At 44.5% G+C, this 27,094-nt stretch overlaps 2 protein-coding genes across 2 annotated transcripts in view; both read left to right on the top strand.

Moving 5' to 3' along the window:
* The window catches only part of FIBCD1 (fibrinogen C domain containing 1), a 42,490-nt gene extending 27,230 nt beyond the window's left edge, over positions 1-15,260 (top strand). Inside the window, exons 5-7 of the mRNA XM_070955690.1 lie at positions 13,069-13,165; positions 14,070-14,249; positions 15,001-15,260. Coding sequence (XP_070811791.1) covers positions 13,069-13,165; positions 14,070-14,249; positions 15,001-15,260 — 537 coding nt within the window. The remainder of the gene's footprint in view (positions 1-13,068; positions 13,166-14,069; positions 14,250-15,000) is intronic.
* A 10,793-nt stretch (positions 15,261-26,053) lies between these two features.
* QRFP (pyroglutamylated RFamide peptide) lies at positions 26,054-26,521 on the top strand. Its single transcript, XM_070955471.1, has one exon. The coding sequence runs from the start codon at positions 26,054-26,056 to the stop codon at positions 26,519-26,521; it is 468 nt and encodes a 155-aa protein (XP_070811572.1).
* The last annotated feature ends 573 nt before the right edge of the window (positions 26,522-27,094 follow it).

Here is a 27,094-nt window from a genome sequence, read left to right as displayed (position 1 = left end):
TCCCTCCCCCTCCTCCCCTACTTCCCTTCCCTTCCTTCCTCCCCTTTATTTTTCTCTTTCCTCCCTTCCTCTCTTTCTTCCCTCCCTTCCCCTCCCCTCCCTCCCTTCTTTCCTCCCTCCCTTTCCTCTCTTTCTTCCCTCCTTCCCCCTTCCTTCCCACCCTTCCTTTTTCCTTCTTTTCTCCCTTTCTTCCCCTCCTCCCATTCCTCCCTTCCTCCCCTTCTCTCTCTCTCTCTTTCTCTCTCTTTCTTTCTTTCTTCCTTCCTTTCTCTCCCTCCCTCTGTTCCTTCCTTCTTTCCTCATTGGGCTTGTCAAAGGGAAGCTGAAAACATTAGCAGCAGTTAAAGCTACTTTTCACAAATGGACACCTCCTTATTAATGTTGTGTAAATCCAGGAGGCTCCAGCTTGGTTAGATATTTGAATGGGAAAATATTGAAAAAAATTTTCTTTGAACCAGAGAAACAAGCTTTGCTTTGAAAATAACAGATGCTATTACTATTTCCGGCAAGAAAGTCCTGCCTGGTTCTCCTCTATGAAATTGTCACGAGCCAAAAACGACTTGAAAGAAACCTGATTGTGTTTTTCACTGTTCCTTTGGGGGGGGGGAGCGAGTTGCAGAGTTGTACAGTACTTATTCTTCGAGGCCCCCATGAATTTTCCACCACTTTTGTTTAAATAAATCTACTTAAAGGAAAAAAAAATGAAAAAGTCACAAATGCCTAGAGGTGTAAATTACCGGTGATTTCCAGTTCTTTCACCTCCATACTGTATTTTTTTTTTTTTTTTACAAAAAAGTGTGAGCAGAAGGCCGTTTAAAACACACCTACCTGCCTCTAAGATACCTCGCCATGTCACTTCACCAAAATTCCTTTCTACCCACATTTTTAATGGTAATTTTTCCCCCCTTCGCACAATTACACTTAAATGAAAATTGGGCTGTGCGAAGGGAGGAATTGATTTTAAAAACGCCTGACCTTTCTTTTTTCCTCGCCAACATCCCAGCACCGTCCTAATTTGTTAATTAATCTTTTCTGACAAGTTTGTGGGTAGCACGAAGGTATGGAGCCTTTGCGCAGCTTTCGGAAAATTGAGAAGTTTCTTTTGAGGCTGCCACCCACTTTCCCACCCCTGGGAGTAGCTCAGTTTTATAAAGAAAGAGGGAATAAATTATTATATGACGGGTGTATCGATACTTTATGCACGCAACTAAACAAAGCTTGCAGCTTTTCGTACTGGTTCTCGTTTCAATTTACCTCAGAAATCTATATATTTTTTTCTCCAATGGGTAACGGAACTTCGCTTAAAATTCTTCTAGTTTTTGAAGTTCAAAAACTCCATCAGGACGATCTGTCTGAAGACCGAGTCTTAGCTTGTTAGTCAAAAGCAGAATGGAGAAGTATGGAACCTCGTTCATTTCATTTCCCCTACAGCCGTGGTTATTTTTATTATTATTATTTTTTTTCAATCAACACATTGGCTACGTGGCACCGCAACCGAAGCCTCCGGGTACAGATTTGCAGCAGATTGTCAAATTAAATCATTTACACCCTTTGCTTGACATTTCCCTGCAAATTGGCCAATGAGTAGGCCAATTGCAGAAAAACCAATTCGGCCCTCCAATTGGTGCATGATTCACGTATTATCCAGAGCCCCAGAGAAAGGGCGACAGAGCAAACCAGGTTAAATGGGGCCAGACAACACTCGGGAAGGGAATTGCGCTAAAAACAATTAATATATGCGTGATAAGGAACTCTAGCAGAATAATCTCGCTCCTGATGACAGCCTTTCCAGGTAGACCAAGCAGGAAACATGACAGGTGTGCTAATTCTACTTTATTCGAAAGCTACATTCATAGAATTTTACATGTCTGAAAGTACAAATCTCCCACCATTTCTTTCACAGCCTGAGAAACTAGGGAGGGGAGACTTTTGAATTTCTTTCTCCGCCCATTATGGAGCAGAGGGCTTTGCGGTCTCTTATCTCTCCCCTAAGCAGCATCTCCTTTCCTCCATCTCTCAAAGTCTTCCTCACATACTTTACATTTGCTTCCTGAATAGAACATAGAATCATAGGGCTGGAAGAGACCTCAGAGGTCTTCTAGTCCAACCCCCCAGCCAAGGAAGGACACCTTGTACTATCCTGGTCAAGTGGTTGTCCAGTCTCTTCTTAAAAACCTCCAGGGAGGGACCCACAACTTCTGAAGGAAAGCCATTCCAATCAGGGGTGGGTTCTACTTACCTTTACTACCAGCTTGCAACGGAATCGCACACACGCCTTGCTTCTGCGCATGCGCAGATCGCCAATTATGATATCCAGGGCGGTGGGCGGGGCCTCCCGCCGGTTTTACTACTGGTTCTTGCGAACCGGTCCGAACCGGGGGCAATCCACCACTGATTCCAGTGGTTGATTGTTCTCACTGTCAGGAAATTTCTCCTTAGTTTTAGGTTGGTTCTCTCCTTGATAATCTTCCACCCGTTACTTCTTCTCCTGCCCTCTGGTGCTTTGGAGAATAGGTGGACCCCCTCTTCTCTACGACAGCCCCCCAAGTACTAGAAGGCAGTTATCATCTCAACCCTAGTCCTTCTCTTTGTTAGGCTAGACTTAACTAGTTCCCTCAACACATTCATAGTATGGTTTAGCCACCAGGCCTTTTATCATCTTTATTGTTGTTCTCTGCACATGTTTTAGGTCTAACTTGCACAATTCTATTATTTTCTTCTTCTTTTTTAAATCCATGCCCCATAACGTGAGCTGCCCAAAGCAGATGTGGATATAAACAGGTTGTGTGTTTCTTCCGACTTTACCTCATCCCTTTTAGCAAGTTCTGAAATTCTTTTGGGAATCATGAGTGGGGTTAAATGGCCCCCAGAGCTCTATAAATCATCTCGGATGAGGTCACTGAATTTCTCCAACTCAAAAGAGATCCCGCCGTCAGCAAGATCTCGCCACAAGCTGCCAGCTTGTTTTCTCAACTCGTAAGTAAACCAATATCGCTCTATCCTGCATTGGGGAGGCCACAATAGAGAGACTCCAATCAGTTCTGGTCACCACAATACGAAAAGGTTGCTAGAAAGAGTGCAGAGAAGAGCAACGAAGATGATTAAGAGACCGGAGGCAAAATCATACGAGGGAGAGTTAAAAGTTCTAGGTGCGCTTAACTTAACGAAGAGTAGAATGGCAGGATAACATGATTCTGTTAAGGTAGCCTTAAAATTTGTTTATTTATGTCTATCCCACCTTTATTATATTTATAATTAACAAAGTCAAAGTTAAGGATGACAAACGTATCCAATACACCTTCCTCCTCCTATTTTCCTCACAACAACAATCCTGTGAGGTGGATTGGATTGAGAGAAAGAGTGACTGGCCCAAAGTCACCGAGCTGGCTTTCATGGCTAAGGTGGGACTAGAACTCCCAGCCCCCTGGTGATTGGCCCAAAGACATCCAGCTGTCTTTCATGACCAAGGCAGGACTAGAATTCACCATCTCCTGATGACTGACCCAAAGTCACCCAAATATATTTCATGCCTAAAGTGGGACTAGAACTCCCAGTCTCCAGGTGATTCGCCCACCCATCTGTCTTTTATGCCTAAGGCAGGACTAGAACTCACCGTCTTCTGTTTATTAGTACAAAGTCATCAAAATAGATTTCACGCCTAAGTTGGGACTAGAACTCCCAGTCTCCTGGTGACTGGCTCAAAGTCACCCAGCTGGCTGTCATGCTCAAGGCAGGACTAGAACTCACCGTCTTCTGTTTATTGGCCCAAAGTCACCCAAATAGATTTCACGCCTAAGGTGGGACTAGAATTCCCAGTCTCCTGGTGACTGGCTCAAAGTCATCCAGTTGGCTGTCATGCCTAAGGCGGGACCAGAACTCACAACCTCCCAGATTCTACTTTGTTGCCTTACCAAACTGGTTCTCCAATAAAGTACAATTAGATCATCTTTATGTATTTCCTATCTGGTCCATTCAGGAGGCTGACATCCATCCTGCAAGTCTGAAAATACAAAGCTCCCACCTTCTCTTTTTACTGCCTGATAGGTTAGGAACGCGGTGGCTCACTGGCTAAGACGCTGAGCTTGTCAATCGAAAGGTCGGCAGTTCAGCGGTTCGAATCCCTACTGCCGCCTAACGGGGTGAGCTCCCGTGACTTGTCCCAGCTTCTGCCAACCTAGCAGTTTAAAAGCACTTTAAAAAAATAGAAAAATAGGGACTACCTTTGGTGGGAAGGTAACAGCGTTCCATGGGCCTTTGGCATTGAGTCATACTGGCCACATGATCACGGAGACGTCTTCAGACAGCGCTGGCTCTTCGGCTTTGAAACGGAGATGAGCACCGCCCCCTAGAGTTAGGAACAATTAGCACATATGTGCGAGGGGAATCTTTACCTAACTGGGTTTTTTTTTCAATGCCCATTATTCATCTGTCAGCTCCCTCCAAATTTTATGCCCTAGGCAGCGTCTCTTCCCCTTCTCACCCACGGTCTTTCTCACATCCCATTCTTCCTTGCCCAGCCGGCACCTTAATAATGTTATCCCATTTTTTCAGGCGTGGTTGTTGCAAAGAGAGAAAATTTATCAATTCTATGCCTGTGATCAAAGCTGCATGCCAAAGGCCCCTTTGAAATTATTCAGGGCGAGTACACAGGACTCAAGGTCACCAAAAGCCGTGGGTATGGGCCTCAAAGGCACTTTTCCAAAACTAAGCCGAGAACCGTAATTTCGAACGGAGCCCAAAGAGGGAGCGATTGTATTCCCTGCATTAATTAGTTGAAATAAATTACATTTCGGTTACATTTTGTGCTCAATCCCCTTCCGTTCCACCAGGCCTGCCTCGCTTTCAGCGTAGGGTCTCCAGCCAATGTAGGGCTTAACTTCAAAAAAAAGGGAAAAAAAAAAGGTTTCCTCGTTTGCAAGGAAAACAAAACGAGGATGAGAATTTATTTAGTTTTTCTAAAGGGAAAAGAGAGTCTTCAAAGCCCAGAGGCTCAGCGTTGGTGAAACAAATAAGGCAGTTTCCCTCTGCTTTCTTCGGATGATCGGTTCGATTTTAAGTTTACCTTACTGCTTGCACTTTACTTGGGATGCGGTGGCTCAGTGGCTAAGATGCTGAGCTTGTCGATCGAAAGGTCGGCAGTTCAGCGGTTCGAATCCCTCGTGCCGCGTAATGGGGTAGGAGCTCCTGTTCCTTGTCCCAGCTTCTGCCAACCTAGCAGTTCGAAAACAGGTAAAAAAATGCCAGTAGAAAAATAGGGACCACCTTTGGTGGGAAGGAAACAGTGTTCCATGCACCTTTGGCATTGAGTCATGCCGGCCACATGACCACGGAGACGCCTTGGGACAGCGCTGGCTCTTCGGCTTTGAAATGGAGATGAGCACCACCCCCTAGAGTTGGGAACAATTAGCATATATGTGCAAGGGGAACCTTTACCTTTACATTTACTGTTGCACTTTATGGGAAAATGCCAGCCACCTATAACCAAATTTCAGAGAAAATGTTAAGAAGCAGAATTTTAATTTCCCCCCAACCCAGGAGGGGAAAACCACTCAAACATTTCTGCAAAATGATGCCTTCTGAATAATCTGGATTTGATCAATGCTTAAGGGAAACTTTCTGGGCTTCCGTTATGAGACAAATGTGGTTTTTTTTTCCTTGAGAAAGAAAAATGGGACAATCGTAGCCTTTTCAGCAAGCACTGAAAAAGTGACCATCTCAAGAGAAGTAGAAAATGAGACTTAATTTACAGATAATCCCTCGGAGACCCGAGTTTTTTTGGTTTTTTCCTTGAAGATGTTCCACTTCTCATCCAAGAACTGAAGAAGCTTCTTGGACGAGAAGCAAAACATCTTCGAGGAAAAAACAAAGTAAGTTCGGTTGCCTTCTGAAAAAGCACCTTTGGGATAAAACATCAAAAGCTGAGTAAGAACCTTCTCAAGATGTGGTCATCAAAAACAGCTTGACCAAAATACCTTTTGGTACCCCGAAGCTTCCAGGAGATGTGGCTTTTTGAGAGAAAGAAAGAAAATCATTGGAGAGGGAAAAATGTCCTTTCCAAGCATGGTTGAAGGAACGGAAGATCTTGGCTGAGTATTTTCTTCAATCAGGAATCATTTGATGCCATGTACAACTTTTCCCACATCCCTAGGGAGTATTATCCCTGTTGCACTTTTCCTCTTCTTCGGAGGTAGGTTTTTAAAATGGAGTCTAGTTAGCTCTTTTCATCTCTTAGAATGCTATCATAGTCAAGTTCTTCAAACAATTGTGAGAAACTTCTTGAGAAGGTTGTTGAGATGGGGGCCACCAACTCTCTTCTTGTCCAGCTAAAGGAGGAATAACAGAGTTGGAAGGGAAGCAGGAAACCCTAAACCCTATAATGGTTGTCCAGTCTCTTCTTGAAAATCTCCAGTGATGGAGCATCCACAACTTCTGGAGGCAAGTTGTTCCACTGATTAATTGTTCTAACTGTCAGGAAATTTCTCCTAAGTTGCTTCTCTCCTTGATGAGTTTCCACCCGTTGCTTCTTGTCCTGCTTTCAGGTGCTTTGGAGAATAGCTTGACTGCCTCTTCTTTGTGGCAGCCCCTGAGATATTGGAAGACTGCTATCATGTCTCCCATGGTCCTTCTTTAAATATTGGAAGAGTCACTTCTAGTGATCATATCAAGGAGTGGTTCTCTTAGAGATAAACCTTGAGAAGAAAGCTGGTGGATCCATCCTTGCAATTTGAAGCTCTCCAAGGGCCATCACCATCTTGCTTTAAGATTGTATTTAACCCATCACCACATATTTATTTATTTATTTATTTATTTATTTATTTATTTGCAAAAATCCATCTCCTTGTTTCCATTCCTACATCCGAAATGCCAGTTGCTGATCTGCTTGCTTTTTTCCTTGATGACTGCCTTCCCTTGGCAGAATGCTATCGAGATGTCACAGTGAGAATCTTCAAATAATTCATCACTAGGCCCGCAAACGCCCTTCAAATGCCTTTGCGTACTTCCCGTCTTCGTCATGAAAGGCACAAATGCTTTACTCGTCTTATCACCGAGGACAATCACAGCAGCCCTGCTAATTAGCATTTCAAATGATCACGATTATTTTCTGATCCACAGAACGCTCTGACATGTTAGCACTATCAGCCAATATTGTATTAGCAGGATGGAAACTATCTCTTACCTCTGTCTGGTTGCTAAGATTCAATCTTTTTGATGGTACTTAATTCACCTATCAATAGCTTGTTTCCCTGAAAATAAGACCCAACCGGAAAATAAACCCTAACATGATTTTTCAGGATGATCGTAATATTAAGCCCTACCCCCAAAATAAGCCCCAGTTAAGATCGTCAGCAGATGGAGGCGTTTAGTACTGTATTTTCCCCCAAAATAAGACCTAATCAGAAAATAAGCCATAATGCATCTTTTGGAGCAAAAATTAATATAAGACCTGGTCTTATTTTTGGGGAAACACGGTATAGCAACCCAAGTATGTCTCTTGGCTTGATTTGCAACTGCACTAAACCATGTTTAGCTGTGAAAGCTGAACAGCTGCCTTCAGAAACGTGGCTAGCTTTAATCTTTCTGCCTTTGCATCTTAACAGAAGAACAGAATTAGAAGGGACCTCAGAAGTTTTCTAGTCCAACCCCTTACTCAAGCAGGAGACCTGATGCCATGTCAGACAAATGACTGTCCATCTCTTTTTAAAAACCTCCAGTGTTGAAGCACCCGAAACTTGTTGTGACCTAGTCTTCCTGAGTCATTAAAACACACAAGTAGTCCCAAAAACCTCTTTTCTTGCAACAGCTGTGAATTACGTTCATTCACAGCTGAGTCCCAATTAGTTGCAAAATGTCCTTCGGGAGAAGTTCTTTGGGATAATCACCAACTTTTATCTCCCTTTACACTCTGCCAAAGTCCTACTTGGCAAAACCACACGGAGTCCAGAATCAAACAGAGATGCCGACTGGGAACAGAATTAACAACGTTGCTTTCCTGCAAAGGCCCCATGTGTCTTTGCTCCTCTTTTAAGCCTTATGGGAGGGGCCAATCATCTCCAAGCCTTACTCCTGAGTCGTCCCTTTTGTTTTAACTGTTCGTGCCTTCTGGCAGCTCTTCTCATGCGTGCACTAGGAACAGGCTCCTCCTGTTCCTCTGCCTCTCTGCTGTCCGACTCTGAAGGCTCCAGAGTCCGGAGTTTCAAAACTGTTGTGTCGGAATGAAGATTAAGCTTGCGTCCAAACTTTTTAACTCAACCAAAGAAGCCAAAAAGCTAGAACAAGAAACCCCTTTTTTAAAAAAAGGACTGTATGACTTCATTCCCGCAGTCCAAGCTATGCCACTTCTATATCTTCTATATTGTCTTTTTTTTAAAAGGGACACTTGATCTGGGTTTCTTGGCTGAAATCGTCAGGGGAAGGCTAACGGATCTGCTACACCAAAAATGGATTTTCGTTTCACTTCCCACAATTGGGTTATTTTACCAGGAATGACATTTTTTTTTGCCTTGTCAGCGTCTCAGACCCCGGGCTGAATTTTTGCCCTCTTGGGATTTAACAAATAGATCAGTTATAAATGAATATTTGATCTAAGGTAACCGCTTAAGCTCTCTTGTTTCCCTTTCACCACCAATACCTGCTAAATTTTACCTGCTTTTGAAACCCTAGGTTTTTTTTTTTGAAACCTTTTAATAAGCCTACAGACCAACGCTGTTCGTTTTCTGAAGCTGAAAGGAAACCCTGTTTAGTTTTCTGAACCCTCAGTTACCTATGTTAGCCGACATTTCTTGCATAACTGGATAAATAAAACCGCTGCCTTAGAGATACAAGCACAAATCTCAATGCTTTAGCTTTTAGCAGATTTACTGACTTCCACTAGCGGAGAATAGCACTTATTTTCACACTCCCACCGGCTGTTAAAAGGCAGTTCCTGAATAGGAAAGAGTTGCAAGCTTTAAGATGCGTGAACCTCAACTCCTAGAATTCCCCAGCCAGCCTGCTTTAAGATGGGTGGGCTTCGACCCCCAGAATTCCCCCGTGCTGTCTTAAAGTTTCTTAAAGTGCCTAAGTTTGAGAAACAGTTTTAGACAAATTTTTTTTGAACCAGAAGTTGTTCTCCCAAACTGCCTTTGGACCAAGGAAATTTTTTTAGCCAAATTTTGTTTGATCCAGATTTTGGATGGAACAGAATTTTAAGTTTACATCCAAACTAGCCTGAGTCATGCCCACTATCCCTTCTGGCAACGGTAAAGCCATGCCCATATTTTGACGCCAACTGCAGGAAGAGAAAGGAAGGGAAGACGTGATACCAGTCGTAGAGGAGATCAACCCTGACTGACTGCTCTTGAGAAGGCCAGATCCTGAAGAGGAAACTCAAATCCTTTGGCCACCTAATGAGAAGGAAGGACTCCCTGGAGAAGAGCCCAATGCTGGGAACGATGGAGGGCAAAAGAAGAAGAAGGGGACGGCAGAGAAGGAGGTGGCCGGATGGAGTCCCTGAAGCAGTCGGCGTGAGCTTAAATGGACTCCAGAGGATGGTAGAGGACAGGGAGGCCTGGAGGAACATTGTCCATGAGGTCGTGATGGGTTGGACATGACTTCGCAACTAACAACAACAACAACAAAATATGCTCTAATTTTCCCAAGAGGTTTAGAATCCTACTGCAGTCAGGAGAAAACTCAGCAACTGAGCAGAGTCCCACATGTGGAATTTTTCAGGAAATGAGACAGATTTCTCATTTCCCCTCATGCCTGGCTCAATATTGTCTAATTTTAGACAAATAAAAAAAACCCAGCTCTTCATCTCCCTCTTAGCTGCAAAAGGGACAACGGTGCTCTTCAGCATGCAATCCGGCACCCACTGGGTTCCTGGGTTGCACCCCTCCATTTTCGTCCAGCTTTTTTTTTTTAATGAGACCTTTCTTAATTGTTCCCCAGCGGTGCTCTATTTTTTATTTATTTATTTTTTATTGTTTAGCACCTCAGTTGGGTCTCCTTGATGCACTCATAAAAGGAAACTCTACTGCGCCCAATAATGCAAAAAAAAACCCCCAAACCCATAATAATAATCCTGCAAAAGGAATAAATAATGCAAAAAGAAAAAAAGGGAGGAAATCAAAAGAGGAAAATTTTGCCGTTGAGCTGCCAATTGGGAGGCTGGTGCTTTGTCTTCACGAGAAGACCCAAACTTCAAAAGAGAAATAATGTGGGGGGGGAGGAAGTCACATTTTGTCCGCCTCCAATAAAGTCATTGTAGTATATCGTAGGTTTTTATTATATTTTTTTGTGCGATAACCTAATCACAAATAATTTATGCAGCATGAAATTGCCAGAAAGTCCGTTGCAGATTAAAAAGAAAAAAAAAAAAGCTGAAAATTTGCTTTGAGCAACTCAGAGAGATTAATGTTTTTCAGGATATTAACGTGCCAGATTACCCAATTAATTAGTAATAGAATGGAATGGAATGGGTTGGGACGGGACATAATAGAACAGAATAGGACAGGACAGAATAACAACCCTCGATCAGGCTGGAAACCCTGCATCACTTCAGACAAATGGTTGTCCAATCTTTTCTTAAAAACTTCCAGTGTTGGAGCATCTGCAACTTCTGGAGGCAAGTAGTTCCACTGGCTAATCGTCCTCACTGTTAGGAAATTCCCCCTTAGTTCTAGGTTGCTTCTTTCCTTGATTAGTTTCCATCTGTTGCTTCTTCTGGTGCTTTGGAGAATAGCTTGACTCCCTCTTCTTTGGGGCAGCCCTTGAGATATTGGAATGTACTGTTATCATGTCTCCCCTAGTCCTTCTTTTCATAAGACTAGACATACCCAATTCCTGTGGTTGTTCTTCCAGCAGCTGACACCAAATTCAGACATGGCTTTACTGTTCTGATGATATGACCATGGGGATGCTGCAATGGTCATAAGTGTGGAAAAACAGCCATACGTTTTTTTCCCCCAGTGCTACTGTAACTCCAAACGGTCATAGATGAATGGTTGAGGGCTACCTGTAATCATTGGATAAAGGAAAGTGCCTCCGTGTTGCATAGGATTTTGGAGAAAGCGGAAAAGCTCCTGAGATGAGCCTCTGGAGGCCCCTCAAAGCATCTTCTCGAGATCCTTTCCAATTAAAGTGAACCCAAGCTAAGTTCAGAGCGATTAAATCTAGGGATGAGGGCTTAATTAATAGCAAGCGGTCAGTGGCATTTTCCTTACCCCAGTCAATAAATTAACCTTTCAATCAAAGGAAGACATTTCCCCGGGCTAATTTGAGAGTCTCACCAGAAAACGAATTGTTCAAAAAGTCTTCTCCAGCTTGGAAACCCCCCAGGCGGCTGAGCTGCTAGAGGTTGGGAGATCCTTTGTTGAGAATCTGAGGTGAAGACACTTACCTGTGATGCTATCCAGGTTAAGAAGGCTGACTTTGATTCACAGGTAGGGAAGGATTGATGGATGTCTCTTCATCCAAATGAGTGTTGACCTTCAGCAACCCCATAGATAAATGTTCTCCATGATGACCTGTCTCTAACCTGGTCCTTCAGATCTTCCAATGGTTCTCCCATCATCACCACTGGAACTGAGTCCATCCGCCTTGTTGCTGGTCACCCTCTAAAGAGAAGAGGGCTACTTCCACTAGTCACATCATTGTGGACATCTCCGGAAATTGCATAGCTCTTACTTAGATGGATAGATGGGTAGATGATGGATAGATGGAGGGATGGAGGGATGGATGAATGGAGGGCTAGACTGATTATGTGTCATCAAGTCAGAGTTGTCCTTCAGCAACCCCATAGATAAATGTTCTCCATGATGACCTGTCTCTAACCCGGTCCTTCAGATCTTCCAATGGTTCTCCCATCATCACCACTGGAACTGAGTCCATCCGCCTTGTTGCTGGTCACCCTCTTCTCTTTAATTCCCCTACTCGAGGACTACCTGTAGATAAATGTGTAAGGACGCCTGTCCCAGATCCCAAATCAGAGCCTCCCTCTTCCAAACATGTGCCAAACCCACTTTATCCATTTCCTTCTGACACAGGTAGTCCTCGACTTACGACCGCAATGGGGATCAGGATTTCACATTGCTAATTCAGTGATTGTTCAGTGAGTGAGTCATGCCTGATTCTAGGAGCTTTTTGGCCATGATTGTTAAGCAAATCACCGTGGTTGTTAAGTGAGTCACATAGTTATTAAGCGAATCCAGCTTCCTCCATTGACTTTGCTTATCAGAAACCGGTTGGGAAGGTGATCAAATGGCGATCACGTGATCCCCGGTTGTAAATACATTTCAGTTGCCAAGTGCCCAAATTTGATCAGGTGACTGTGGGAGATCCTCCAATGGTCGTAAGCGCGAGGACTGGCCCTTTTTCCAGTGCTGTTGTAACTTTGTCGCGAGCAAATGGTTGTAGACACGAGGAGTGACTTTTTTTCAGTGCCGTTGTAACTTCATTTCATTCTATCCTATCTTATTTGCTAAATTTATTGGCCGTACAGCTTACACCCCAGCTTAAAATAAAACACCAGTGCTAAACGAATGGTTGTAAGTCGAGGACCAGCCCACATAAGGTCCAATAATTGATGGAGAGGGAGTGGAGGTGCAAATCGGCACCCGTTCATTCCTTCCCCGATGACTTTTCCATTGGCTAGAGAAACGATCATTGGCCGAAATCAACCCGTTCGGGAGGGCGGAGAGTTTCCGGAGAGCCCGTCTTAAAGCAGAAACCGGTAAATTGGACTGTCCTTTCCTTTCCCATCTGACTGAAGGGGTGCATTTTTCACGCAACCCCAACCGCCTATTAATCTTGACAGGCAGCGTTTGCGGAGTTCCCGATGCCGAACCACTCCACCTAATTAGCCAATTTCCAACCCTTTAATTAATGCGCATTTTGCACTCAAAACCTAATAAGCGGCTCTCCTCAAAGGCAGCCTGACGGTGGAAAAGCAAGAACCGGAGGGGACTGAAAGCGACAGGGGCTCTTGGACATCAGCAAGTGGGATTTTGTGTGTTGGGGTTGTTTTGTGTGTGTGTGTGTGCGTTTTTGGGGTTTGCGCCCACTCTTGTTCATTCTGCGCCCCTCCAGGTCTTTCAGAGGCGCGAGGACGGATCCGTGAATTTCTTCCGCGGGTGGGAAGCTTACAAAGATGGATTTGGAAAACTCACGGGAGAACACTGGCTGGGTACGTCCACCGCTGGGGAATATTGGACAGAGAATTCTAGTCCCGCCCTAGGTAGGAGAGCCGGCTAGGTGACTTTGAGCCAAGCACAAGGAGAAGGTGAGTTCTAGTCCCACCTTAGGCAAGAAAGCCAGCTGAGTGAGCGGATCACAAGGAGACAAGGGAATTCTAGTCCCACCTTAGGCAAGAAAGCCGGCTGGATGACTTTGGGCCAATCACCAGGAGACTGTGAGTTCTAGTTTCACCATAACCATGAAAGCCACCTGGATTATTTTAAGACAATCACCAGGAGACGAGAGAGTTCTAGTCTCATTTTAGGTACGAAAGCTGGCTGAATGATTTTGGACCAATAGCCAGGAGAGGATGAGTTCTAGTCCTGCCTTATGTATGAAAGCCAGCTGAATGACTTTGGGCCAATCACCAGGAGACTGTGAGTTCTAGTCCCACCTTAGGTACGAAAGCTGGCTGGGTGATTTTGGACCAGTCATTCACTCTCAGCCCAATCCACCTCACAAGGTTGTTGTTGTGGGGGAAACAGGAAGAGACAGGTATGCTCACCGCCTGGAGTTATTTCTAAAAAAAAATAATAAAGGTGGGATACAAATCAATATATAAGACCACGCAAACAATAACCCAAGAAGCAGCAAATAATGGTATTAAAAAGAATCTTGTCACCCGTTTTGACTAGGAACAGAAACGCCTATTTTGCTTTCAACCCCAGATTATATAGCAGCAAGAATCCCATCATCATCAAACTCATGTAAACATCCAGTCTGGGCTGGAAGGGACCCTGGAGGTCTTCTAATCCAACCCCTTGCTCCAGGCAGGAGTCTTTGCTACCCATGGCCAGGAAGGAAAGAAGGAGAAACGCAAAGCTGATTATTTCCTTAATCTCTTCTGGATTTAGGTCTGAAGCGAATCCATGCTCTGAGCACACAAGGAACGTATGAATTGCGCATCGACCTGGAAGATTTTGATAACGGCACAGCCTATGCCCATTACGGGACGTTTGCCGTCGGCCTGTTCTCCGTGGATCCGGAGGAAGATGGCTACCCCATCACTATTGCCGAGTATTCTGGAACAGCAGGTGGGTCTCCTTTCTAAACTCCCTCCCTTTGAGGGAGTCTTGCTTCTTTTTTTGTGGGGTCTTTGGTGCTCTCTGAGCTTTTGCTGTTTTCCGGAAGACATTTCATTACCCAGCTAGGTAACATCATCAGTGCTAGAAGAGAGTGGAGGGAGGAGGAGGAGGAGGAGGGGGAGGACTGTGGAGGGGGTGTCATTGGTGCTCTCTGAGTTTAGTAGTTTGCTTCTGTATATGTTTTAATAATCGCCCGGAAGTCGTTTTGTGTGTAATTTTTCACGTTATCATTCTGACGGAAGAAGACTTCCAAGGTTCCTTCCGACTCTGTTATTCTGCATTCTATTCTTTGGCTAGTTTCTTTCTCAAAGGTAGGTTGGGTTGCCATCTGGCCAGAAGGTTTTAACTCACTGTTCTGCCCTCAACAGAAGGTGGATTAAATGACCCCAATGTTCCCTTCCAAGTTTCCATGATGTGGTAGAGTTATGGTTCCTTCCCAAGACGGGATGGGAAGGGATGCCAACGTCACTCAGAACGAATCTTGTGGAACGGTGGAACGTAACATTCTAGCATAAATTGTAATTTGATGATGGAGACAGTTCTCCCAGGAGGTTGATGGGTCTCCATGCTGGATGTTCCTCCGAGATGAGGTTGGAGACATCCTCATTGAGGGAGAAGGACCTCAGTCGCTTCTTCTACAGTTCCATGAAACTTCATTTTGACATTATCTCGCCAACCTAACATGCTTTCTCCTTTGTAGGAGATTCTCTCTTGAAACACAACGCCATGAAGTTCACCACCAAAGACCTGGACAATGACCACTCGGAAAACAACTGCGCTGCCTTCTACCACGGTGCTTGGTGGTACCGCAACTGCCACACGTCCAACCTGAACGGTCAATACCTTAAGGGCCACCACAGCTCCTACGCGGACGGAATCGAGTGGTCTTCCTGGACAGGTTGGCAATATTCGCTCAAGTTCACCGAAATGAAGATTCGGCCGGTCAAAGATGAAAAATAGCCGAAGCCCCTCTTGGGTTCTTCCTTTGTTCCTCTCCTGCTTTCCCTTTGAAGCCCACCGTGGTATTTTTTTTTTTCTGGGTCTGGACTGGAGAAACACAGAAGCTGAGACATTCCCTTGCCACCTCTTAACACTTGACTGTGTCAAATGTTCTCTTCGTGTCCTCCACTGAGCTTTCGGAGAAGACACTCATCGTATACCTCTCTCTGACGCAAGACAGGCATTCTTGTAAATCTGTTTTCTTCTCTACACTCAAAGGGACAGGCTGGAGAGAGAGAGAAAAAAAAAACCATATCTCCTCACTTCATCGTGATGGGTCTAATATCCTACACCTCCCCTACCAATTCGAGATGTTATTTTAAGAGAGGTCCTTTGCTTTGCTCTTCTGGGAAGTTAGCCTTGTGGTTCAAGAGCATCTTCCCAAGGACCTCCATTGTTAGTGTTGTTTTTTTTTTTTTTTTTTTAAAAATGCCCTAATTGTTTTTATGGAGAGCCACACATTAATTATTCAGCCAAGGTGAGCTCCGAGGAAGGCCGCTCGAAAAGGAAGAAAAGATTTCACCGGTAACCAGAATGAGTCAAAGTTTAAGTAGGAGATGCTCAGGGTGAAAGCTATAACGGGGAGTCGGGGGGCGGGGGACGGGGAGACAAATTGCATGGATGGAGATTGGAGGTCAATTTATCATTGGACGCAAATTGGTTTTCGTCGCCTGAACGCTGCTGAATACAGAAATGTGTTGGTGCGAGAGAGCTAGTCAGAGGTGGGCAAGGGGGTCTCTGCCCGGTTGCTGGGTGGGCGTGGCTATGGTGGGAATGGCCTAGTCGGCCTCCTGTACCACGGCAGGTGTGTGTGGTGTTTTTGCCCTCCCCAGGCTCCAGAGGCTTTCCTTGAGCCTCCGGGAAGGCGAAATCGACCTCCCCAGGCGCTGGAGGCCCTCTGGAGGTAGGAAATGGGCCTGTTTCCGGCCTTCCCAAACTTCCGGTAGGGCCGTTTTTCGCCCTCCCCGAGCCTCCACGCACGCCCTGCACTTACGTGCATCCAAAACGGGCCCCGTGGGGACTCCTGGGAGGGGAGGAGTGGGATGGGTGGGGCCATCGAGGAGTGAGATTTGGGGGTTCTCCGAACTGCACAGAATCTTAGCTAGAGGTTCTCCCGAACCCCTGCGAACCCCCAGCAGCCCCACCCTTGGAGCTAGTTTAGTACTGGGCCAACTATGAGAAAAAAATGTATTTTCCATCTGGATGAATCAATCGAGAGAACCAAAAGCCACACGCCAGAAGATCTACAGGACTTTTCAAAGTTAAGTTCCTTGAAGTTTTCCACAACCCGCTTCGATCTAACGTGAGTTGTGAGTTACTTTGTGGACTCTCTTGGAGTTGAAGAAGATGGGAAAAATGATGGCGACCGGGATAGCTATTCCTATAAGACAAAAGGAGATATATTTATAGCTTGCGGTCGAATTGAGGGGGACCTGGAAACATGGAAATTAAAAGCGTCTTTTTAAAATAAATTTACGTGCAGGTAGTCTTTGACTTATAACCATTTATTCATAACAGTTGCAGAATCCCAGGGACCAGAATTTTTTTTGCTAAGCATGGCAGTTTTTAAGTGGGTCACGCCCGATTTTACAACCGGGGGCCATGGTTGTTAAATGAGCCATTGAGTTGTTAAGCGAATCTGGCTTCCTCCCGCCCCTCCCATTGACTTTGCTGGTTGGAAGCCGGCTGGGAAGATCACATATGACAATCCCGTGCTGGTGGCTGAGCACTTGAATTTTGATCACTTGTCTGTCGGGATGCTGCAACGGTTGTAAGTGCGAGGACCGGTTGTAAGTGCGAGGACCGGTTGTAAGTAAGTCAGTGCTTTTTCAGTGCTATTGTAACCTCAAACTGTCACTAACAAATGGTTGTAAAGTCAAGAACTACCAGCCTAATGTTTGATTTTATTTATTTTTTTTGTAAATATTGTCTTGGATTTTGATCTCGGATTTTCCTTTGTAAAGCCAAGTTATAAACAGAAACAATTAAAATGGTTTATCCTTACAGATCTTTGTCAGATTCGTTCCTTTTCTCGGCTCCGTTCGTTCTTTCCTCCAAGAAAAGACGGCCACTGTAATTATCTCTCTCGGGATGCGCTGTGTTAGAAATTTAAAATGGTTAACATGTTTACAGGCGGTCCTCGACGTACGACCACAACTGAGCCCCAAATTTTCTGCCGCTAACCAAAACGGTTGTTAAGCAAGTTTTTGCTCCATTTTACCACTTTTCCTGACACGGTTGTTAAGTGAATTGCTGCACTTGTCAAGTTAGCAACATGGTTATTAAGTGAATCTGGCTTCCCACCCCCTGATTTTGCTTCTCAAAGGCTTGCAAGAGGGAATCACACTGCAACCGTCATAAATGTGGACCAGTTGCCAATCACCCAAATTTTGGACCAGCTGCCAAACATCCAAATTTTGGACTAGCTGCCAATCACCCAAATTTTGGACCAGCTGCCAATCACCCAAATTTTGGACCAGCTGCCAATCACCCAAATATTGGACCAGCTGTCAATCACTCAAATATTGGACTAGCTGCCAATCACCCAAATATTGGACCAGCTGCCAAACATCCAAATTTTGGACCAGCTGCCAATCACCCAAATTTTGGACCAGCTGCCAATCATCCAAATTTTGGACCAGCTGCCAAACATCCAAATTTTGGACCAGATGCCAATCACCCAAATTTTGATCACATAACCTTGGAAGATGCTACAACAGTCGTAAGTGTGAAGAATAGTCACTTTTTACGGCGCCGTTGTAACTTGGATCCCTAAACAAAACGGTTGTAAAGTCGAGGACTAGCTATCTTTAAATTTACAGAGAAGACCCTGGGATCTTCAAACCACATTTTCACGACTGCAGCTCCAGAGGAATCCTTCGGAAGAATCCTTCGTAAAAAAAACCCAAAATCCTGCTTGTCTTTACAGCTGTGGCTGTTAAGTCTGGATCATTCAAGGATATGCTTGCAAGTTCGGTCGGAAAAGATAACATTCATACGTCCAGCCAGCCAAAAAAGTTGGCAGTTTGGCTGTTTCTAATTTCTCCCTGAAAAGTTGGAGGCATCTTTTGATCGGGTACGGTTCTCGCCTCCGTTCCAGAGTGTTTGTTTGCATGCTTCAAAAATCAACACGATGCGCTATTTGTCCAGAGCTGACAAAATCAAGACTCGAAAAATATGAACAAACATATAATCAGCCGTGGCTTGTATCGCTTTGGAATCTCTTTAAAACAATTTCTTCCAGAATGTTGGAAAGCAAGGAAAACTTCTACAGACTGCGAATGAGGTGGGGGAATTTCCACCCCCCCCTTTCTCTCTCCCTTCCAATGAATGATTTCCTTCAAGGAAAAAGAGAGAGAGGGAGGGAGAGAGAGAGAGGGATGGAGGGAGGTCTATGGAGCAACTTTTAATCTGGATTATTTGAGACTGACGTGAGCACATTGAAATGAGAGGTCGGTAGGAGTTTAATGGGATTGCTGGTTTTCGCCTAGGGAAAAATACCTTGCATAAATTTCTTATACAGGCAGTCCTTGATTTACAACCATTCGTTTAGGGACCGTTTGAAGCTATAACCAACTGAAAAAAAATAATTTGCAAGCGTCCTCATACTTATGACCATCGCAGCATTCCCACGTCATGTGATCAAATTCAGGCCCTTGGCAGTTAGCGTGTATTTACAACTGATGATACAACATCCTGAGTTCGCACGACCACCATTTGCGACCTTCCCAGACGGCTTCCGACAAGCAAAGTCGAGACAACTTGCTCGCTTAACAACTGCGTGATTCATTTAACCACTGTCGCGGTTTACTTAACAACCATGGCAAAAAAAATGGCCATAAAACTGGGCCACGGCTCGCTTCACTGCCTTCTTGCTCAGTGATGGAAATTCTGGCTTCCGCTGCAGGTCGTAAGTCGGGGATTGCTTGTCCTGAGTAAGGGGTTGGGCTGGATGATCTCGGAAATCCCTTTGCATACTGCGATTTGGTAAGAGAAACAGCATCTTTCTCTCTCCCATCCGTTCGACGAAAAGCACATTTCTTCTGCTGGGATTCAGCCCAAGAGGAATGGCAATCAGGCTGAAAGGCAAAGATTCCCAGTTGTGCCGATGTCAGAAAAGAGACTGGGAGGAATGGGAGGGTGAGACGGGAGCCTGGCTAATCCCACACCAATCTCTGCTGATCCTTCAGGGCCCTCCCTCAAAGATTTAAGGATTAGCTGGGCCCTCAGCCTGTCTCCAGAGTTGCACAGACCAGCCTTTGAAACTCTTAATGCAATTCCAAATCCGTTCAAAAGTAGCCACTGAATTGCAAAGTTGGATAGGAAAGGAAGTGAAAAATAACCCTTACGTTTAGCACTGAATGCAGTCCAGGGAAAACGTCTGCTAAAAAAATGGGGGGGGGGAGGGAGGGAAAGATGCTTATGACATCATCATGGAAAATGATTGAAAACATCCCAACGGAAAGCATGAAAAAATCCCCAGCAATAAAAGGATCCGTAACTCTCATCCGATAACCATGAGTGCACTATTTGTGAACCTCAGCGATTCCAAGATGTGTTGTCACTAGAAGAGGCACAACACTGTCCCAAAACAACAATATCCATAGAGTCTCACAACAGAGCAAGAATTTCCCATCTATATTCTAGGTATTTTGAGATTCTGCCTACCTAACTAGTATCTTTCTAGTACCAGTTGTATAAACATCAGCCTGGCAAAATCTTATTAATGGGATTTTTGGCTCTTTAGTTAAAAGCTTCCTGCTTCCCCTTCTGTTTTAACTCATTAAGAAGCTGAAGGGACGCAGTGGCTCGGTGGCTAAGACGCTGAGCTTGTCGATCGAAAGGGTCGGCAGTTCAGCGGTTCGAATCCGTAGTGCCGCGTAACGGAGTGAGCTCCCGTGACTTGTCCCAGCTTCTGCCAACCTAGCAGTTTGAAAGCACGTAAAAAATGCAAGTAGAAAAATAGGGACCACCTTTGGTGGGAAGGGAAGAGCGTTCCGTGCGCCTTTGGCGTTGAGTCATGCCGGCCACATGACCACGGAGATGTCTTCGGACAGCGCTGGCTCTTCGGCTTTGAAACAGAGATGAGCACCGCCCCCTAGAGTCGGGAACGACTAGCACATATGTGCGAGGGGAACCTTTACCTTTTTAAGAAGCTGCCTCTTCAGTTTTGTTTCCAAAGCCTGGTTTATCCCAAAGCGAGGACCACGATTTGCCCCCAAACCCTGAAAACTGTTCACTTCCTTCAGCAGTCCTAGTTTTACCCGTAAATCAAGGGTTTAGGTGGGCTTAAAGAGGGTTTGGAGGGTGGGGGAACCAGGGTTTTTAGATGCTTCACACACGAATTAAATAAAACCGAAGGGCAAAAGCCATCAAGTTGATTCTCTTGCTTTTCTCCCCTTCTCCCGCGGAGCCTTACGTGGGTCTAATCAGGTTGTCATTGTCACCGTATCCCAACTATTCATTATGGTATCTTAGGCTCTGGAATGTGTACAGCAATAAGCACAATAAAGGGAAAGGTGAGAACTAATGAGGTGTCTTATTTAAAGACAGACAAGCGGGGATTTTCAGACCCCGTCTGCCAAACCATCAGAGAAGGTCTGAATTCCGAAGAAACAAAAATGTAAGTAATTCAACCCTCTTTAATTTATACTCCATTCCATTCTATCCATCCCTCTCTCTCCCTCGTTCCATCCTTCCATTTCTTCATCCATCCATCCATTGTTCCATCCATCCATCCATCCATCCGTCGTTCCATCCATCCGATACTTTCTAACCTTAGTCTAATGTGTAGTTTGAGAATATTTGTAGCTCAGGATTGATGTGAGGGGTCCTTGGTGCTCTCTAAGCTTGGCTGTTTTCTTGCAGATGTTTCACAACCCAAGCCAGGTAAAATCAACAATGCTGAGTAACGTCTAACACTGACGGTGTTATCTATAGTTTGGGTCATGAAACGCCTGTAAGAAAACAACCAAGCTCAGAGAGCACCAAGGACTCCTTACTTTCTAACCAAAGTTTCCACCTTGTCAAACAATCGCTTGAATCTTTAGTTAGCTCCTCAAAGTATTTTCTCTACTACCTCCTCTTATTGGTATCATTATTATTATTATTATTATTATTATTATTATTATTATTATTATTATTATTATTATTATTATCTGCAGATGTGCCACCTCCAAACACTAGCGCCAATGCAAACCCACACAAAATTGCCCTTCCCTTCAGGGATTTCTCACACCCTCCCAGCTCCGCAACCTTACAAAAGCACACATGTAGACGGGGATTGCGTCCATCCCACACAGCCTATTAAACCAAACAAAAGGCAGATGCCAACAAACTGGAAACCGGCTTCAGACTAACATCATTTCCTTTCCCGCAACGCTTTCGGGTTAAATCAAAGCGTTGCTGAACATCTTCCTTCCATCTCATTCTTTGCAACGACGACAACAACAAAAAAGATAATTTGTATAAAAATAGCACACGGCAGCGTCACAAGCCGATGAAGATCACGCGGAAGGTTTGCTTCAATCAAGGAGACGCCGAGTTTGTTGTGTTTTGGGGGGAACATTACAGCTTATTTATTTTGCCATGGGGGGGTGGGAAAACAAGGCGAAAAAGTTAACTACACTCAAATCACATTTTTTGGAGGCATCTCCTGGAGCCAGTCCAAAGAGAGTTGGAGATGGTGGTGCCCTACATCCTTCTGAGACGCCTTCGAACTGGAAGGGATCTGAGAGGTCGTCTAGTCCAACCCTTGCTTAAGGCCTTATTCTATCTTGAACATTGTCCAATCTTTTCTTGAAGACCTCCAGTGATGGAGCACTCACAACATCTGGAGGGAAGCCTCCTAAATCTTGTTCCAGTGTCTGTGGCTCTGGTAGTAAGGGCAAAGATCAGTTGCAAGTCACTTTTTGTTCAGTGTTATTTGAACTTCAAAACAGTCTTTAACCAAATAGTTGAAGGTGGAGGAGTGCCGGCATATTTGAAAGCAGTTATCCTGTGGCTGGAATTTTTTTTCCACTTCCCAGTCTAGCTAATAGCCCTGGGATCTCTTTGTGGTCTCTCATCCAATGCTAAATATGCCTCATCCTGCTAAGCTTGTTGAGATCAGCCATGGTTTAGCTACCCCGTTTCCCCCCAAATAAGACATTCCTCTGATAATAAGCCCAATCGGGCTTTTGAGTGCATGGCAATAAAGCCAAGCGCTTATATCAGGGTTCAAAAAAATATAAGACAGGGTCTTATTTTCGGGGAAACACGGTAGATGTAACCGAAATCTGTTGAAAAGGTTTCTGTGATATCTAAGCCATTTCTCCAGAGCTCTCCATGGTACTGGAACCCAAGTTTCTGCCTACAGAAACATAATATTTTTGGATACCGCTATCCCCTCTTCAAGTCTTTTATCCTTTAAAAAAAGAGATTTTTTTTTTAAAAAAATCAGGGTTTAAATTACAGCAGATGCAAGGTCCAAAAAAGAAACCTTCTTGGGTCCATGGTTAACTTTTTGAGATTGGCCTACAGGAGTGGCCAAAATTGTGGAAACCTTTTGGGGAAAATGTATTTTCTAAAATTAGCTAATAACACCACTTTTTTTTTTTGAGTAGTAATACCATATATATATATATCAATGGAAAGATAACTTAATCAAGAATGTAATGCAATAACTTTTATGAAGGATTTGCTATTAGAAGAGAGTTACCGTATAAAGAGGTAAAGTGAAACACATAGAAAAAATGAGATATACAAAAAGGATCCCCATGTCAGTTAATATTTAGTTGGGCAACCTTTAGCATGAATGAAGGACTTACAACACCTTCCCGTGGAGTGAATCAAGTCTTTTAGTTCTGCAGCTGTTCTGATGTGAAACCAAGATTGAATGATGAATTGATCTTAAGGCACGTTTTTTTCAGTGCCGTTCTAACTTCAAATGGTCACTGAACGGGAGGCTGTAAGTCATGCCTAAGGTTGTAAATCAAGGACTACCTACCGTGTTTTCCCAAAAATAAGACCCTGTCTTATATTTTTTTTTGAACCCTGAAATAAGTGCTTGGCCTTATTTTTGGGGAGGTCTTATTACTTTGGGGTGCGTGGACCAAGAAGGGGCTCCTCTTGCCATCTTATCTGATTTCAGCTCTGTCACCCTAACCCTAACCAAAGGAAATGGCGGGGACCAGCTGCGCATGTGTTTATTTTTGGGGAGGGCTTATTTTTAGGGAGGGCTTATTTTAGGGGAAACAGGGTACATAACTCTGGAATTCCCATCCCGTCATTCAACAGACCCAATCCGGCTTAGCTTTAACAGCATCCCCCAAACAAGACACGCCTACAGAGTTTCTACTTTGTGGTCCAGAAAATGGGGAAAGGAAAAAAAAAAAAAAGACTCTTAAAAGTCATCCAAAGTCAAGTCGAATAGCTGTTGCTTTTATCCTTCAGCAGCAAGGCTGCCCCTTTGATGAAGAAGAAGGGGGGAAAAAAACCCACAAAAAAAACTCTGGGCTTCCTAAGGTTTTCTCTTGGGATGTTAATTACATTCTCTGTTCTCACAGCTTGAGAATTTTCCCCCCCATCTTCCTTCCAAGAGCCGTTGTATAGATTGCAACCTTGATTAAAATTCTGGAAGATCCGTTTTTATTAGTCTCTGAACTCCAAGCTGGTTTACGTAAGCCTCAATCTTGGCTTGTTTGGCTTCCGCAGAGGTTCTTGCAGCCGAAACAAACTGGCTAGGATAAAAACAACACACACACACACACACACACACACACACACACACACACACACACACACACACAGAGAGAGAGAGAGAGAGAGAGAGAGAGAGAGAGAGAGAGAGAGAGAGAGAGAGAAACGCAAAACCTCCCAAATGAATCATCGTATTTGGACAGCTTAATTTGGTCAGGGAGGTTGGGGGAGAGAGAGAGACAGAGAGAGACAAAGAGAGAGACAGAAAAAGAGAGAGAGAGATGGAGAAAGGGAGGGAGGGAGAGAAAGACAGAGAGAGAGAGACAGAGAAAGAGAGACAGAGAGACAGAGAGAGGTGGAGAAAGAGAGAGAGGGAGGGAGAGGGAGGGAGAGAGAGAGAGACAGAGAAAGAGAGAGAGACAGAGAGAGATGGAGAAAGAAAGGGAGAGAGAGGGAGGGAGAGACAGAGAAAGAGAGATAAGGAGAAAGAGAGAGAGAGGCAGAGAAAAAAAAGAGATGAGCCTCAACAAACATCCCACCCAAAAAACCCCTTGCAAAGGCGATCAAATTTTTCGAGTTCAAAAGGGGAAATTAATTTCGCAGCAGGAAGCAAGGAAGAGCCACAGACACAAATATTGCTTCATTCTACAATCTCGCCTGGCATACGTTGCAGGTCAAATTCTCCGAAGGATCTTCTCTCAGGTTTTTTGAACCATAAAATAATCTTACTGATGGAGACTGGAATTCACACGCTCCTCCCTCTCTTTCTCCCCCCCCTACTCTCTCTCTCTCCCTCTCCCTCTCTCTCTTTGTCTGCCTCTCTCTGTCTCTCTGTCTCTGTCTGTTGTGTACATTTTATTCCATATTTCATAATAGTCCGAATCCTCTCTCCCTTTTAACTCTATAGTCATTTTATCCATCTCTGCGCATTCTAGAATTTTCCTAATTACAGTTTAATCTGACGGTATATTTTTTTGATTCCAATTTTTTAATGTATTGAAGGTTTTTATTCATTTTCAGGTCCGGTATTCCTAATAAAAATAATTCAGGTTTCAAATCTATTTTTTGCTTTGTAATTTCTTCCAACCATTTTTGAATTTGACACCAATACTTCTTTGTGATGGGGCACCTCCACCACATATGGTAGAATGTTCCGGATTTATAGTTACATCTCCCCAGGGGTGAAATCTACTTACCTTCCTTACCAGTTCGGAAGTGTGCATGCAGGAAGTAACGACGTCTGGGAGGGTGGGTGGAGCCTCGTGCTGTCGCCGCTACCAGTTCGCCGAACCAAACACCACCGCTGCTACCACTTTGCCCGAACTGAAGCGAACTGGTAGCATTTTACCCCTGCTTTCACCATTTGTCGCATTATTATTAGCTCTCTCTTTTTTTTCTAAAGAAAGTTTCCTTCAAAAAAATAAATAAATAAACTCGTTTCTTCGGAAACTTTCTTCCATTGTCTTCCCACATCTCTAGAATCCGAGTATTGGCATATATAATCCATTAAGCTTCACTTTTCATCTGAGGCTGGTGTTTTTTTCAGAAAAAATAAAATAAAACCAAGCTTCTGGCTCTCTCTGATTACCATGATGTGCTTGAAGGAAAGAAAAAGGGGGAACAGCCGTCACTAGCAAGAAATATCTGTCAAAAAGGGAGGGAAGGGGAAGGGAGTAGAAAAGCCCATGATGCCTTGCCTGATTTCCCTAACCGACGCAAAAATATGGTATCAGCGGGACTCAGGATAACAAACTTTTTCAGCGGGGCTTTGAAAAATGCTTTTTCCAGAGCAATGTAAGTGTTGCTTAAAGGAAGCAGAATTTTGGGGAAGGGGTCAAACCCCCTAACCCATTCCCAAGGTAGACCAAACCAGATCAGGATATATAGGTAACATCATCAGTGCTAGAAGGGAGGGGGAGGGGGAGGAGGACTGTGGGGTCCTTGGTGCTCTCTGAGCTTGGTGGTTTTCTTACAGATATTTCATTACCCAACTAGGGAACATCATCAGTGCTAGAAGGGGGTGGGGTTTCCTTCAGTACTGACCGGGCGATCTGACAGTGTTTATTTTCTGACAGATGAAATTCCCCAACCACCTCTCCTGCCTTCTCCTGCTGAGTTTTGGGACCTCTCTCCCTGCCGCCGACCTCCAAGCCCCAAAACACCCTGGAGAAGAATTCCAAGGGCTCCCAAATGAACCAGGCTTTGGGGAGGACGGAGGTGTGAAGTGGCGGCGTTCGCCCGTCGATCTGAACCCCCTTTTCAGCATCGCCAAAGAGCTTCAGAGCTTCGGGAAAGAGAAAGCGGGGATCCAATTCCGATTTGGGAGGCAGGACACGGACGAGAATCTCAACGCCGTCACGGATCTGCTGAAAGAAGATGGTGAGAAAGAAGCCAAAAATTTGGGGACCCTCACAGAACGACGGAATGGCTACTACGACGGGAAGAAAACTGGCTTGAAGATCTGGTTTGGGAGGCGGAAACGAGAAGTGCTTTGTGCCAAAGGTAGCTTTCCTGGAGCTCCAAAGCTGACAGGATCCATTTGATGTGATCCTGTACACGATCCATTTGCAATGCTTGATGTGCTCCTAAATCCGTCGCCCATTTCTCAACCTCTCCGCGGTCTCCAGGGATCTGAAAGTTTCCAATTGGTTCTTTCTTGTTTCTTAACTTCTCCTCTCCAAAATGAAGTTGGTGTCATATCTAAAGGGGTGTCACCAAGAAGAGGGGGTCCACCTGTTCTCCAAAGAACCTGAAGGCAGGACAAGAAGCCACGGGTGGAAACTAATCGAAGAGAGAAGCAACCTAGAACTAAGGAGAACTTTTCAAATTTCCTCATAGTGATAACAATTAATCAGTGGAACCGCTTGCCACCAGAAGTTGTGAGTACTCCATCACTGGAGGTTTGCAAGAAGAGATTGGACAACCATTTGAAATGTTGTAGGGTCTCCTGCTTGAGTGGAGGGTTGGACTAGAAGACCTCCAAGGTCCCTTCCAACTCTGATATCCTGTTATTCAGAAGAGCATGAGATAGATCCAAGCTAACTGCCACCAATCAATTTTTCGCCAGTTCCTTTGAAAGACCCAAGGCCATTTGGACCATCCAAGGTGGACTTTTG

The sequence above is a fragment of the Pituophis catenifer genome, unplaced genomic scaffold (assembly GCF_029215685.1).
Source record: "Pituophis catenifer annectens isolate HBS135680 unplaced genomic scaffold, rPitCat1.0.hap2 SCAF_17, whole genome shotgun sequence".
NCBI classification, from domain to species: Eukaryota; Metazoa; Chordata; class Lepidosauria; order Squamata; family Colubridae; genus Pituophis; species Pituophis catenifer.
The sequence above is the reverse complement of the archived record's forward strand: the minus strand, read 5'-3'. Positions and strand labels throughout refer to the sequence as shown.